The sequence below is a fragment of the Thermobia domestica genome, chromosome 3 (genome assembly GCF_964235325.1).
Source record: "Thermobia domestica chromosome 3, izTheDome1.hap1.1, whole genome shotgun sequence".
In the NCBI taxonomy this organism is placed as follows: domain Eukaryota; kingdom Metazoa; phylum Arthropoda; class Insecta; order Zygentoma; family Lepismatidae; genus Thermobia; species Thermobia domestica.
Window position 1 is genome coordinate 28,015,883 of NC_137456.1, and position 14,467 is coordinate 28,030,349.

At 36.3% G+C, this 14,467-nt stretch overlaps 1 protein-coding gene across 1 annotated transcript in view; it reads right to left on the minus strand.

Annotated features, from left to right (window-relative positions):
* LOC145681711 (glycine receptor subunit alpha-2-like) overlaps positions 1 to 11,883 on the minus strand; it is a 46,834-nt gene extending 34,951 nt beyond the window's left edge. Inside the window, exon 1 of the mRNA XM_081753325.1 lies at positions 11,793 to 11,883. Within this exon, the coding sequence (XP_081609451.1) occupies positions 11,793 to 11,883 (91 nt within the window). The remainder of the gene's footprint in view (positions 1 to 11,792) is intronic.
* Between the last annotated feature and the right edge of the window lie 2,584 nt (positions 11,884 to 14,467).

Consider the following 14,467-nt stretch of genomic DNA (forward strand, 5'->3'; position numbering starts at 1 on the left):
TCATTCCACCATTTCATTCATTACTCATCATCACTGTCTCCTTTAGCCTAACCGGCATAAACGTGGGACGTAAAACTCAAAGATTTCATTTAATTTTTTCTAACAAAATATTTTACTAATTTTTATGAAAGAATGAGGATATAAATGTATATTAGCTAACTATATGTTCTACAATATGAACGACCAGTGTGCGAATTGAAAAATTTTCCCAGGGGGGGACGAATTTCACCCATATACGTACCGTCCTCACACACACACACACACACACACACACACACACACACACACACACATATATATATATATATATATATATATATATATATATATATATATATATATATATATATATATATATATATATATATATATATATATATATATATATATATATATACTAACAAGTACAAAACAGTTGAGATGTGAGATGTTTCATAAATTTTCACTCAAGCAATATTTAGATTAGCTACGCAAAGTAAGAATTGTTACCTTTTTCTATCTTCATGTCCATTTAAAAATACTCCAGAGGGGAAAAAGTTATCCCTGCCAGGGATAAAATTTTTCTTCTCCAGGGGGGAAAGATTTTTGTCAGGGGGGGAAATCCCTGGCATCCCCCCCGCCAATTCGCACCCTGTGAACGACCTCTTTACAATATTTTAAAAGTTAAATTTAACTTTATTTATGGTATTACAATGGATCATATGGTATTACAATGGAAAATTTATGGATCATAGTTTTAGAAAATAACGTGGCTATTTACGACATATGCACAAAATTGATTAATCTAAAATTGTAGAAATTGCCTGTATAGTTCAAATTCTACTGTTATCGACATCTATTATATGCCAAAATAAATATAATTATTAAAACAATAGCACATTTTGTTTATCAATGACTTTTCTATGTCTCGAATATAATCATGTTATCTTTCCACAAATATAATTTTACATTAGAATTAACCAAAAGGACTTCTCTGTAAACAACAATGTAACTGAATTGGTCCCTAAAATTTGACCTTGATTTGTGAAAATACTGTTTGCTTTCCTTTTAAAAGCCGGCTTCGTTACTGTATACGTTTGTGCAATTTTAAGAGGGAATAATTTCACGATTGTCATACAGTTATTGATGTACTTGCCTAGTGTATTTAAAATTTTTCGTCATAGGGATATTTGCTGATAGTTATGCTGTAATGTAAACTGATTTTTGAAGAGAAAAACTATGGTAGGATACGCTTTATTATTATTATTATTATTATTATTATTATTATTATTATTATTATTATTATTATTATTATTATTATTATTATTATTATTATTATTATTATTATTATTACATGAGCATTGTGCAATTTAAGAAAATCCAACTTTACTGCGATAGAAAATTAAGCTATAGTAGGTCTCAGTAAGTGCATTATTTATTCTATGAGAAAGAGTAAGAGCTTATTTTTGTCTCATATACAATAGAAGCTTAGTTATTGACCTACATGAAGAGAAATGATTATTCAAAGTTTTATTATAGCCCAGAAGCAATTAAACACGTTAATCACGAACCCTCAAAACAACATAATTATTCCTTTATCCTACGGCTTTAGAATTACCAAACAATCACAGGTTTCTATATGCTTCACAATCGGCTCAGTTCGCTCAGCAAATGTCAATCTGGGCTTTCAGTTCGGTGACTGCTGGAAATACGTAGTAGCTGAGACACAATACACTTAATTACCCTGGTGGTATGAGGGTAATTAAACTATGGAATACGTGGTTTAATGAGTCAAAACTAAGACAAAAAACCACACAATTTTCAGTTTAATCAGTACGTTTCAAAATATATAACACATACATCTTACATTGACTTACGAAATCAGAATTTCGGTGGAAGATCATGGCGAGAACATTTTCGATCAGTACTGAACGTGCATGAGACTTTGTATCTCTGGCATACAGTTGTTAATGTGGATTTGGAACCACGTGTACATTACTCTGACAGAAAAAAAAAAATCTTCAAGGCGAAATGTAAAATCAGCGATTTGAAAGTAAATGAGCTGAATTTGAAACTATAATTAATATATAATTCATAATGGTATCAGTGTTGCCAGACCAGTCAGTTGGAAAATCAGGAGATTCGAAGATAAAAAACAGGAGAAAGCAGTAGACACATACAGTGGTGGCATTTGAATGTAAGTCCGGGGGAGCAATAAAATTTGCCATTATTAAGGGGGCAGTAGTCAAAACAAGCAGTCCAGAATTCATTTCCGATGAACTACGTTGAGCAAATGAAAGGGAAAAGTCCCGATTTATATTAATATTATTTGACACACACATGTATCACCGTAAATCGTAGTGAAAGAGCAAAGTGGAGTGGGAAAATGTCTTTTCATGCACGTAGCGATAACGTAACTGTGTTGTGCAGTCACACGTCATCGTGACGTAAGACGATTTCTTGCTGACGATCGTGGAGAAATGATCTAAGCCATTCTTCCAACCCAAAGCCCAATCCAAACAACACTTACTTGTAAATCTTACAGAAAGTCATAAAAACACTAACCATAATGCATATAGGAGATGACGTACAGTTGTATTCTTTGGATTCATATTATATACAGTAAAGCTCTATATCTATATGCTCTACAGAGCTTTGTGTATTATAACAGAGAAATTTCATCATTTTATGTGAGGAAACATTGAAAATTCAATATTAATAATAATATATTTCTTCAACTTCTCGAAATAAGGAAAACGCAGGAGATTTTTTACTTTTCATTTTCTTTTGCAGTAAGTCAGTAGAACGTAGAAAAAGCAGATCTCCTGCAAAATCAGTAAATCTGGCAACACTGAATGGTATAATCAACATAATTTAATGATATTGGTACAACTTCGTATGTAATTCTATTTAGCCTACTATTTACATACAGACAATAGGAGAGATGAAGAAAATTAAATCAAATTTTAATATAATCCTTAACAATAACTAGCAATCTTACAGTTCTCTGGCACTGTGCATGAAACCCATAACTTACACAAAAAGTTCATAGAAAATCAAGTTTAAGTGCATGGTATTTACTTTATTAATGATTTCCAGACTATGGTACCATCTCTGTTGTTTTTATGTTACTGTATGCGCAACATTAACGATTGAAGGAATCCTAGTACTGCAAGGGTAAAATTTTCTCCATATTCAAAATTTTGTGAGTTACTGGTTCAGTGCCGTGCGTGGAAAATCAGCGCCCAAGGGCGAGAGCATTCGACGAAGCGCCCGTATATATGAGTGAGGTCGACACACAGTTGAAGCGGTGTAAGAAAATTTTCAAAAGTAAACTCTGCTTTTCCTTGATTTTGAGCAGTTTTTCTTACTTTTTTCCTTCCATTTTATAGGTGTACACATGCGTTTTCCTAACATGAGTAACATTATAGGACCACTTCCTAAAACAGGAAGAGGATTTAAGTACATGATAGCAATATTCCAAATATTTTTTCCTATCTTTTTCCCCTTTCCTTCTTTTCTTTTTATTTCTAAATTTTGCCCCCTTATTTCAAGAATAACGCAGGCTGAATAAGCATTCAATAGGAAAAGAGGACTGCTAACATCAAGAAATATGTCATTGGACGTTCGAAAAACGTTTATTAAGACCCTGGTATGGAGCGTGGCGCTTTACAAATTAAGAGACGTGGACATTGAAAAGGGTGAAATATCCAAGCTGGAAGCATTTGAAATGTGGTGTTGGCGCAGAATTCTGCGCATATCATGGACCGAAAGGTAAAGGAATAAAGTACTAAGGGAAGCTAATGAAGGACGACAGATCATGAAGATAATAGAAAAAAGAAGAAACGACATGCTTGGTCATCTTATTCGGCATTCCGATTGGATCACCGTGTTGATAAAGGGAAAGGCAGAAGGAAAACCAGGAAGAGGAAGGCCAAGGATAGAATATCTACACTTAGTTACGAAGAAGAGACCTTATCAAAGTATAAAATAGCTCTCCTAAGTGAGAGAAAAGTTTAAAAATGCCCATGTTGCTCACCAACCTATGATTGAGGTGAGAAAGAAGACGACTTGGGCGCACGGAGCCGCCGCTCCACTCGCCCCCTCTCCCCCTTAGAAACGGCACTGTACGGGTTTCATGGTCGATGCCATAGAATTATAAAAATTGACAACTACTGTAGCACTGACACCATTTTACTCTGAGGCACCGTTGACTCAGTGGTACGGTGCTCAGCTCTAGGGTACAGGATCCCATGTTCGATCCCAATTGTGCCAAGTGGGCTTTGAAGATCTCCTGAGAAGATCTCCTTCCCCTCACCATCTAGAATGAGTGGGTACGCTACTGATTTCTATGCGAGAGATTAATACTTTAAGCATGTTTCTTATGGGGATTAATTTAAAATGACAACTCATAAATTCAATGGACAATTGACAGTTATATTTCTGATTATTATGTGTTGCTGTGTAAATGTTGTATTTAAAATCGGATATCTAGAATGATTGCCAGAAGAGCAACGCATGCCAAGCATTGAGCATTTGATCACTGAATTCGAGGTCACACATACCTTGAATGATGTCTTCTGTCGATGGTCGCTGGTGGTGCTCTCCTGGGCTGGTTACTGATTGTCGATATCGCCAAGTTGATATCGTCTTTGATAGGTGTCTCTCTGGTTAAGACACGGTCAACATTGGTAATGACTTCTCTAACCAATGTTCTAGTTAACTAATGTTGGGAGATAGTTTGTTGTATATTAGCGCATTGAGACTCCAGTCTCAACTTCGTAATTGGATTGGTACTTTCAATTCATATGCAAAAGACTCCGTTGTATTCGAACTCCTTGCTTCAATCGGCTCGGAACTTCTCCCTCAATCATCCCGGTACTTCTCCCCAAGAGACCTTCTGTCCTCTCGTTTTGTTTGAAAATCCTCCTCACAGGAATTCGGTGGCGTCGACTGACGTCAGGCACGTGTGTCCTCCTTTCGTTGGAAAAACAAGGTTCTTCCTCGTTTCGCGAACAACAACCGTAATATTTGGAATGCTCTGATCTCATGATTCTAGACAATTTCTACATACCCGTGAATGTGTTTCGTGTTCACAATCATTATACAAATGCAACTCAAAGGATTTTACAAATTGTTCTTGCCAACACATTTTCTAAATTTATTTCCTGCATTCGCAGACTACTAATGATGTGCTTTTACTTGTTTTATTAGCTGACAAAAAATTGTATGAATTTCATAAAACTTGCATTGACATAAATTATATTCGTTATTTTTCCTTCACCAAATAAAATTTTAATATCTTTCATAAATCCAATATTCCAAAACTAGCAGCGTTCACCCCGCTTCGCTGCGGTCACCCCGGAACGCAATAAACTTTGTTACTTAGATAATTTTTACTTTTTCGCTTTCAAGTGATATGATAAAAACCATAGAAGATTGCAGTAAATCTTAACATTATATCGCCTGTCATTTATGTTAACCCGCCCCGCTTCGCTGCGGTCATCCCGGTGCTGGCATATTGTAAAAGTGTCTGTAAAAATAAGCAAATCAATTAAAAAATTTTAAACAGAAGATTCAAGCTATTTTCCGCTGTATATCGCCTGTCATTTATGTTAACCCGCCGAGTGACACGGTCATGCGGGTTGCATATAAATACGTTTATTTTTACCTATGATGAACTAATAACAAAGGATTTGTACGTTATGGACACTTGAATGGTCAATTATCTCAAGACACTGGTAATTAAAAATTAAAGTGATATGATAAAAACCATCTAGGGTCCAAATCCTAATAACCCCCCAAAAATGAAAGAAATTGGTTCAGCCGTATTAGCGTGATGAGCGGACAAAGGATTTTGTACGTTCTCTTTTATATATATAGATAGATAGATATAGATAAACAAAAATTAATCGTTAAATTATGAGCTCTGTTATCTAAAAATACAGGCTCTGCCACAATAGTGAACAAAGACAGTGGCCATGGGTTTTCTCGTTTCTTTTACTCATCTCACCAATCCTTTCATTATCATCATCCCACATTTTTTTAACCTCTCAGCATAATCGTGGGACGTTAAACTTATAACATACCCAGGTATATTTCTATTCCTCTTCAAAACTCAATTTCCGCAATTTCTGAAGGTAGCTTCTTGTACCTGGTTTCCTCAAACTGTACTGTAGTAACGACTCTATGTACCATGTCTCCTTATTCACTCATTCAAAAGTAAATAAATAAATAAATAAATAAATAAATAAATAAATAAATAAATAAATAAATAGAGACATAAGCCACCGCACTACTAAACATTCCCGCACCCAAGTCTTCAGTGGAATCATGATGTACTGCAGTTATTATGGAAAAATTTACTCATAAAATACGAACACAATTGTAACGGACATTTTTTAAAACACTTTTTTTTTTAATGAAAATTAACTCACACTCGACAGTAAACTACCACTTGTGTACTTGTGTGTGTGTATGAAACTTGATTTATTCCATACTAACATCAATTACCAGCTTCGCTGGATTAAAATAAGAAAAATTAGTCAGTCACTTATGTTCCGTTAGTCAGTCACTTTTTACTACATATTACTGAAGCGTTCTCTAATATCGGTCATTTTCAGTCATCTTTATATATCATAGTCACTTTGATTTTTATTCATATACACAGATAGATAGGTTTCAGGGTTACTAATAAAACACTTCTTTATGAAATATGAACAAAATTAGTCCCTTATTGATAAATTTTTAAAGGTTATTTTTGGGAAAATCTTAAAAACTTCAAGAGAAACTAACCCATGTAGAATTATTCATAACAAATAATTTATGCTCTGCTGTAAGGACCTTAATTAAAGATTTGTTTATGAAATGTGAATATATTCTCTCTTCTGTCGTGTTTGAGAAAATTGTCCGGAACCAACTTATCCCCGAGAATAAATTATCCCTTTGGGAAATTATCCGAAAAAATTACATGTAGTATGTTTTATAATTATGTAATAAAATATTGATTTATGAACAAGTAACAATGCCACGTGTACACCACGTGAAGGAGTTTGGTTTGTATGCCATGATATTTTCTTCATTAATATTGTAACCACAAGTGAGTAATAGATTTCAACCACTTTCGGTTTCAGTAAAGATATTTGAATGGACATGTAATAACTGTATCCTTGAGACGCTTTATTGATTGCAAAAAAACTTTTCACTCCACATCGATCAACGTTAAAAACGGAAATGGTTGATTTCTGCTACTTCCGGTCTGAATACACTGTTAAGAGAGAAGATTAGCCTATTCTCAGAACATTATTTCTTATCTTTTAAGGATGGAGATGATTATTGAATATATTATTGGAATGTTTAATCGATTGTTGGAAACCACTTCTCGCTATCTATGACAGGCACGCTCTCAGAAATTGCATTGGAGAGGATCCGAAGTTTGGGAGGAAAATCCACCACTAGTAGTTATTTCCTTTTATGCAGTTTTGAACTGATATTATTCTTCACCCGATAAAGAGATAAGTAATTTTTAAAGTACTGCCATCTACATTTTCAGAAAAATAGGGAAACTAAGTTGTTTTTTTATAAGAAAACTAAGTGTGCAGGGCCGCAACTTGTGGGGGCATGGGGAAACTGCCGCCTCCAGGGAAGCTCTCCTCCGTTCGAGGGGGGCCCATTTTAAGACAAAATTTTCTTACTCCACATAAGATACGAACATGGAATAATAAATGAAGCATCAAAGAGATTCACTACATTACATAAACAAAACAGCATACAAAAGATAAATAACATGAAAATGAGTCGTGTTCATGGGAACATTTCAGTAAAAAAATGTCTACTGTTAGAGACTCTAGAAATAACATTTATTCTTATGGCTTTGAGATTTGTCAGTATTGTCCCCTTAATTAATTTGTCATGTATGAAACGGGTTCCATGCCCGGCAGACCTTGCCGTGCGGGAGGGCCCACAGGCTCCGGAGGCCCATAAAAAGTAAGTGAAAGATGGAAAGAGTGGCCCAAGAATTAGAAAAAACACTTTTTCTTGGGACCCCAAATACGTGTATGAATGCTTGCCCCTCCCCCCAGAAATATCTAAGTTGCGGCGCTGGTAATATAAGATCAAATCTTTAAGGCATCAATAATTTTTCTCCTAGAGCAACCATAGAAATGTATGTCGAGTAACCAAGTTTGGACGGAGAAGGTCTGGACACGGTGGACCATACCATGCGTGCGCTTCTCCTCTATAGGGATCAACCAGAAAACGGGAAATCATTGATCTGTACTATTTAGATCAGTGCTATTCAATCGGGGTTACGCGAAGATGTTTCTGCTGGAATGTAATCCTAAAATAACCAAATTTCCAATATTTATTGAATGATCATAGTTGGAGAAATTGTCCCTCAGTAGAACTGGATGTCCTCCATATGTTTTGAAATTTCCCATGTTAATATTTTCGGATGTGCACTTTATTCTCCTGTAAATAGTCTTTTGATTGGCACACTGGTTGTCCTTTTGTTGGGTGTCTATTAGTCCCCCTTTTTAATCAACAGTGCTTGTGTATTAAGTTTAATAAATTCATTTCGATTTAATTTCTTTTAAACAGCTTCAGGGGTACACAATTGGATGGCGAACTGTGTGCGAAAGGTTGAATAACACTAATTTAGATCACGTCCATTAAAGAATTTGGCCTTTTACATGTTGGCCAAAATTGGTGGTAATCCATCAAGTAGATGTTTAATTTTTGTTCTTATTGTTTCCCGGACAAACATGTACACTCATGTCCAAAATTATTGTCGCATATCTATAACTAGGAATGCAATGGATGTACCCGATTGCAATGAAATGAGCTGAGCGAGCTTAAACAACGTAATCATTCCTGGCTATTATGCAATAATAAATGCCATTTTTAATTGTTGACAAAAAAATCGCGTGAAAACTTTTTCCCCATGTTAAGTCTATGCAAGCGTTTTTCGGTGATTATTCCTCGATGGTACATCGGATTTTTGATTTCGACCTATGTTGTTACTCAACACGACATACTCTATCAGCGTGCTAAGTTTTCTTGAGATAGGCCAAACGGTCTAGGAGGAAGCGTTTTTCGGTCATTATTCCTCGATGGTACATCGGATTTTTGATTTCGACCTATGTTGTCACTCAGCACGACATACTCTATCAGCGTGCTAAGTTTGGTTGAGATCGGCCAAACGGTCTAGGAGGAGTTCGCGGACAACAAAACGGCTAACCCGAGTATAAGAGCTTCGCTTCGCTCAGCTCAAATATGTTGATGTAGGAATATAATTTGATAATGAATTCGCCCGGTATTTCTTATAATGTTAGTATATGTATAATCGGCAAAGACACGTATGTGGCAAATTTTATGTCAAAAGAGCAGTAAATAAGAACAATAAAACGAAAATAAAACTTTCTTGTCCATTTAGCAACATTTTGTTTTACTCATTCTAATTTTCGTATTTATAATTCTTTTCCTATGAAATTTAGCACAAATATACATTTCCGGATTATACATATAGTATCAGTATTGAAAGTACCCTACAAAATCATTATCAAATTATATTCTTACAAGAAGACAGTTATATATATGCGACAATCGTTTTGGACATGAGGTGAGGTGAGGTGATTTTAGTTTAGCGTCCCTTTCAGCAGCGAGGCTATATGAGACGTGGACCTACTGATTAACGTGGAATCCGAACCACATGAGCTCCCACCGGGAATCGAACCCGGTTCTCCCACGCCAAAGGCGCGTACGCTAACCGCTTAGCCACGGAGGAGCTCTCGTTTTGGACATGAGTGTACATAGACAAGAGTAATTACAGGAAATAGTATTAGTTTACAAACCAAATTCTATCAAAAAATCTTGTTCTCCTCTATATTAAAAATGGACTTCTTTGTTTTCCTATAAGAAAAAAATATAGTTATTTATGAAGGAAAATGAACTTACGTTATGATCCATATATTAAGTGAAAATGCATAATTCTTGAAAATACCATGCATCATTCTGGAAAGTATCTAGATCACCTTAGAAGGAACTGATCTGCTTTCGATGTCACATTTAGTTATATATATACATGTATAAACTCTAACAAAAAAAAGCTGAAAGTACGAGCAACACCTTTTTGGCGATCCTTCAGAAGTTCCGAGCTGGTTAACTTATGAGAGACAAAGATTTGCTTTTTTTTTTAATTGAGATGCGTAACCGAGACGACACCCCGTATATAAGATTTTTGATTCACAACAAAATAGTTGTTTAACCACACCATGATAAAAACGTCTTGGGCGGTTGGTTTTGTAGTATATACGAACATTGAAGCGTCATTATAATTCAGTGTAAATAGCTCGAAGTATTAGCACACTTAAAGAAACACGTAAACAAAGCAATCTCATATGTGTATACGAATGTTTGTGTGTGTGTGTAGGTCGGTTTTATAAGTAAGAAAAAGAAGGAAGAGGCTAAGACCGCCAATGAAAAGACCAGACATTGTTTTTCTTTCAAATTTTTGTCTTTCGAAATGGAGTTAAGATTAACACGTTTTGAAAACAAGAAATGTTGAGAAGAATAGAATGAAATAAGAAGCAAAAAAGAAGCAAGATTATCAAGCAAAGACCTTGATTAAAAAATATCTCCTAAATGAACCCTCACGTTCCGTAGTAAAACACACAAGGTAAAGATACTTTCTTCTTCTTCTTCTTCTTCTTCTTCTTCTTCTTCTTCTTCTTCTTCTTCTTCTTTCCATTTGTTTTCTTGTTGCATCTTTGTAAGAAATTGCAAAACGCATGCTTAATTTTATGAATGAATTCCATCATGCAGGAAGTGTAAAGATTTTTGTTTTTATTCATTTTAAAGACAAAATATTAGTTATTTCCGCATATGTGTGCAGATAGGGTGGGTGGGTGAAATGCGGAGCCCGTCCCCAAATTTATTTCCTGCCTTACAAATGTGATTCATCTGTTATAGGTTTATTAATTAACTTGTTTAATGCAGGGGCGTCATTTAGGGGGGCAGAGAGGAATTGTCCCCCTGAGTTTCACACATACAAATACCTATTAGAAAGATAATATATGGGGAAATATGGTTGGAACTGAATAGAGATGGATGTTAATTGTTAATTTGTTTGTTCTTTAAATTACTCATTTTAAGGTATTGCAGAACAATGATCAATGTGTCAATAATATATCACTACTGTTGAAGTATTTGGTAAATATAGGCATACACTTCTGTGCTCTTCCATTTGTACTCCACAATATGAAACATGGGTGTATAACATACTTTATAGACTATACAGTGCTGGAAATTGATATAAAGGCAGAGGGATATTTGAAAATAGAAGAAGGCAAGAATGCCGAGGATGGATAAAGATGATATATTTACAAAGTAACATTGTAGACTGCACAAAATCAAAGGCATAGAGTTTGCTAATACGTCACTGGCACGCGTAGTTTATACAAAAATATAAATTAGACCATTTTCGGATGGAAATTAGTATAAAGGCACCCATTGTCTTTGGCAAAAATAAAAATACAGTGTACGGTACAGAAAGGAAAATAGATGTTGAGTACTTGATTGACCCTCCTTTCTTCTGAATGAGTTGGAATACGACGCTTCGGCATTGTGTTTGAGATATGTTAGTTGTTGCAGTGGAATAGCTGACCACTCTTCTTGTATCGCGTTTTTCAACTCAGCAACCGTCCCAAATTGCCGATCATTGCGATAAACATTGCGCGCAAAGATTCCCCAGAGGTTTTCTATCGGGTTAAGATCCGGGCTTCTCGCTGGCCACTCCATAACTTTGATGCCCTTACCTTCAAACCACAGTCGGTTTGCTGCTACTCTGTGGATAGCAGCGTTGTCCTGCTGGAAAATCAGGTTCTGATCGTCTAACTCCTCATACATCCACCAATTCTATTTCTAACATCTCTATGTACGTAGGTGAATTCATTTTGGTGTTGAGTCATGCAATGTTGGATGTACCTTTAACACAAAACGCTGCCCCAATCATAACACTTCCTCCGCCAAAATTTCTGCTCATTTGCACTTGCTCCTCTTTCCTAAGGTCATGCCAATAGTACTGAAAACCATCCGGACCATCTAAATTGAACTTCTTCTCATCACTAAACACAACGTGATTCCATTCGGATGTCCACGACATATGTGTTTCCGCAAACTGGAGTCGCGCTTGCTTGTGCGTCGCACTAAGGGTGGGGGGTGGGGGGTTTACACTTCCGTTTTTTGAATATAAGATGTGGATCTTGATTCAAAATTTGACGCACTCTTCTGGATGTGACAGGTAAGTTGCAAGCAGCAACAATTTGGAAAGATGACATATTTCCGTCCCTTGCCTTGCGCACAATTAATCGTTTCGCAGCCTCCGAAAGTTTTCTTGTTCTACCATACTTCCCGTTCTTTCCGTATTGTGAGCCCAATCGAACGCAATTATCAATTACGCAACTTGAACGATTTAGCTGTTTTGCAATTTGCCGATTTGACAGGCCCATGTCCTTGTACGCACAGACACGTGCTTGTTCCTCACTCGACAACAATTTTCCACAAGGCATGGCCCACACAACAGCTCAAAGACGTTCGCACCCGCACTTCTCTTATCGCACTATGTCAGCTGATTCTCAAAGTGGCATCGGGAGTAATGCTGAACGTGTAGAGAACGCCAAACAACAAGTAACCGTGGGTGCCTTTATACTAGGGATGGCCAAAATTTTCCGGAATCCGGATTCCGGAAATTTTGTTTTCCGGAATCGGAAAATTTACTTTCCGGAATTCGGAAAAATTCCGGAATTCGGAAAAATTCCGGATTTCGGAAAAATTCCGGAATTCGGAAAAAATCCGGATTTCGGAAAAATTCCGGAATTCGGAAAAATTCCGGAATTCGGAAAAATTCCGGATTTCGGAAAAATTCCGGATTTCGGAAAAAATCCGGAATCCAGAAAAATTCCGGATTTCGGAAAAATTCCGGAATTCAGAAAAATTCCGGATTTCGGAAAAAATCCGGAATTCGGAAAAATTCCGGAATCCAGAAAAATTCCGGAATTCGGAAAAATTCCGGAATTCGGAAAAAATCCGGAATTCGGAAAAATTCCGACATTCGGAAAAATTCCGGATTTCGGAAAAATTCCGGAATTCAGAAAAAATCCGGAATTCGGAAAAAATCCGGATTTCGGAAAAATTCCGACATTCGGAAAAAATCCGGAATTTTTCCGAAATCAGGAATTTTTCCGATTTTACTTTCCGGATTCCGGAAAGTAAAAATTCTGGAATTGGCCATCCCTAGCTAGTAGCTGTTAAAAGAGAAACACAATAATGAATATATATACTGTATTAGTTTCTTGTAGTTGGATATGTCTTTATCACTTACGTAGACAATTGCTACTGCAGTTATTTACTGTTTTATAAGGGTCTTATTTTCACACACAAAAAAGTCGCCGGTATGTCTCAAACATTATCGCGTTCCCACCTACAGTTACTCCAAAGCACTGCAAACTACTTTGTAACCAGGCGAAAGGCAGTGGAGGAAAAGAAATCTCAACAAATATTCTAATAACATTCGCTTATTGTCAACATACCTACAGTGAGCGCAGAAAGTGTTCGTACACCGTGCATACTTTATATTGAAAACAGCTAGCATGAGAACGGGAGGTGGAAAATATATATATAACCAGAATTAAGACTACACATTCATACATTTTTTTCTATATACAAGAGAAAGGCCAAACAAACACAATCACTGTTTTGTTCAGAAGAAAAGAGAGAATTCCTTTTTTGTAAACGCAAAATGTCACCGTACACTTATGCTTGAATTAGTGCTTATAAAGTATATTACGTTATTTAATATTTTGTGGGATTACCCTGTGCGTTAATGATTGTCTGTAGTCTTCGTGGCATTGATTTCACCTGTAGTAGTTCGTAGTTCTGTAGCTTCGGGACTGATTATGTCCCATTCTTCTTGAATAGCTTTTCTTAGGCCTTCTTTAGTAGAGACAGGGCCGGCGCGAGAGAGGGTCGAGCCGTGCCACCGCCCAGAGCGGCAAGTCTAATGGGCGGCAAAATTTGAAAAAGAAAAGAATACTATCAAAATATAATGCTTCGTAATAGGCTCACATGGAAAAATAAGATTGTGTTAACCTGAGAATGTAATTGAACTTACTTCACTCACATTCAAGAAATACTCTCTCAGGAAATTCAGAGCATTCCTCCTCGTTTTCAATTATCAAACTACTAGCCACAGGTATCTCGTTCAATATTTCCCTTGCAGCAGTGTAGCTAGGATTTTGAGCTAGAGTGCATAAGATTATCACGGTGTCTTTTTATATTTTTTTCTATTCAATAATGTTCTAACGCTCCGCTCAAAGTATGCAAAAGGTACACTCCCACTTGAGACAGGCCGTTCTAGCCTGTAGCATTCAGGGGCGGATCCAGGACGGACTTCTGGGGGGCGGTGGGTTGTAATACTGCTACTTAGAGCTAC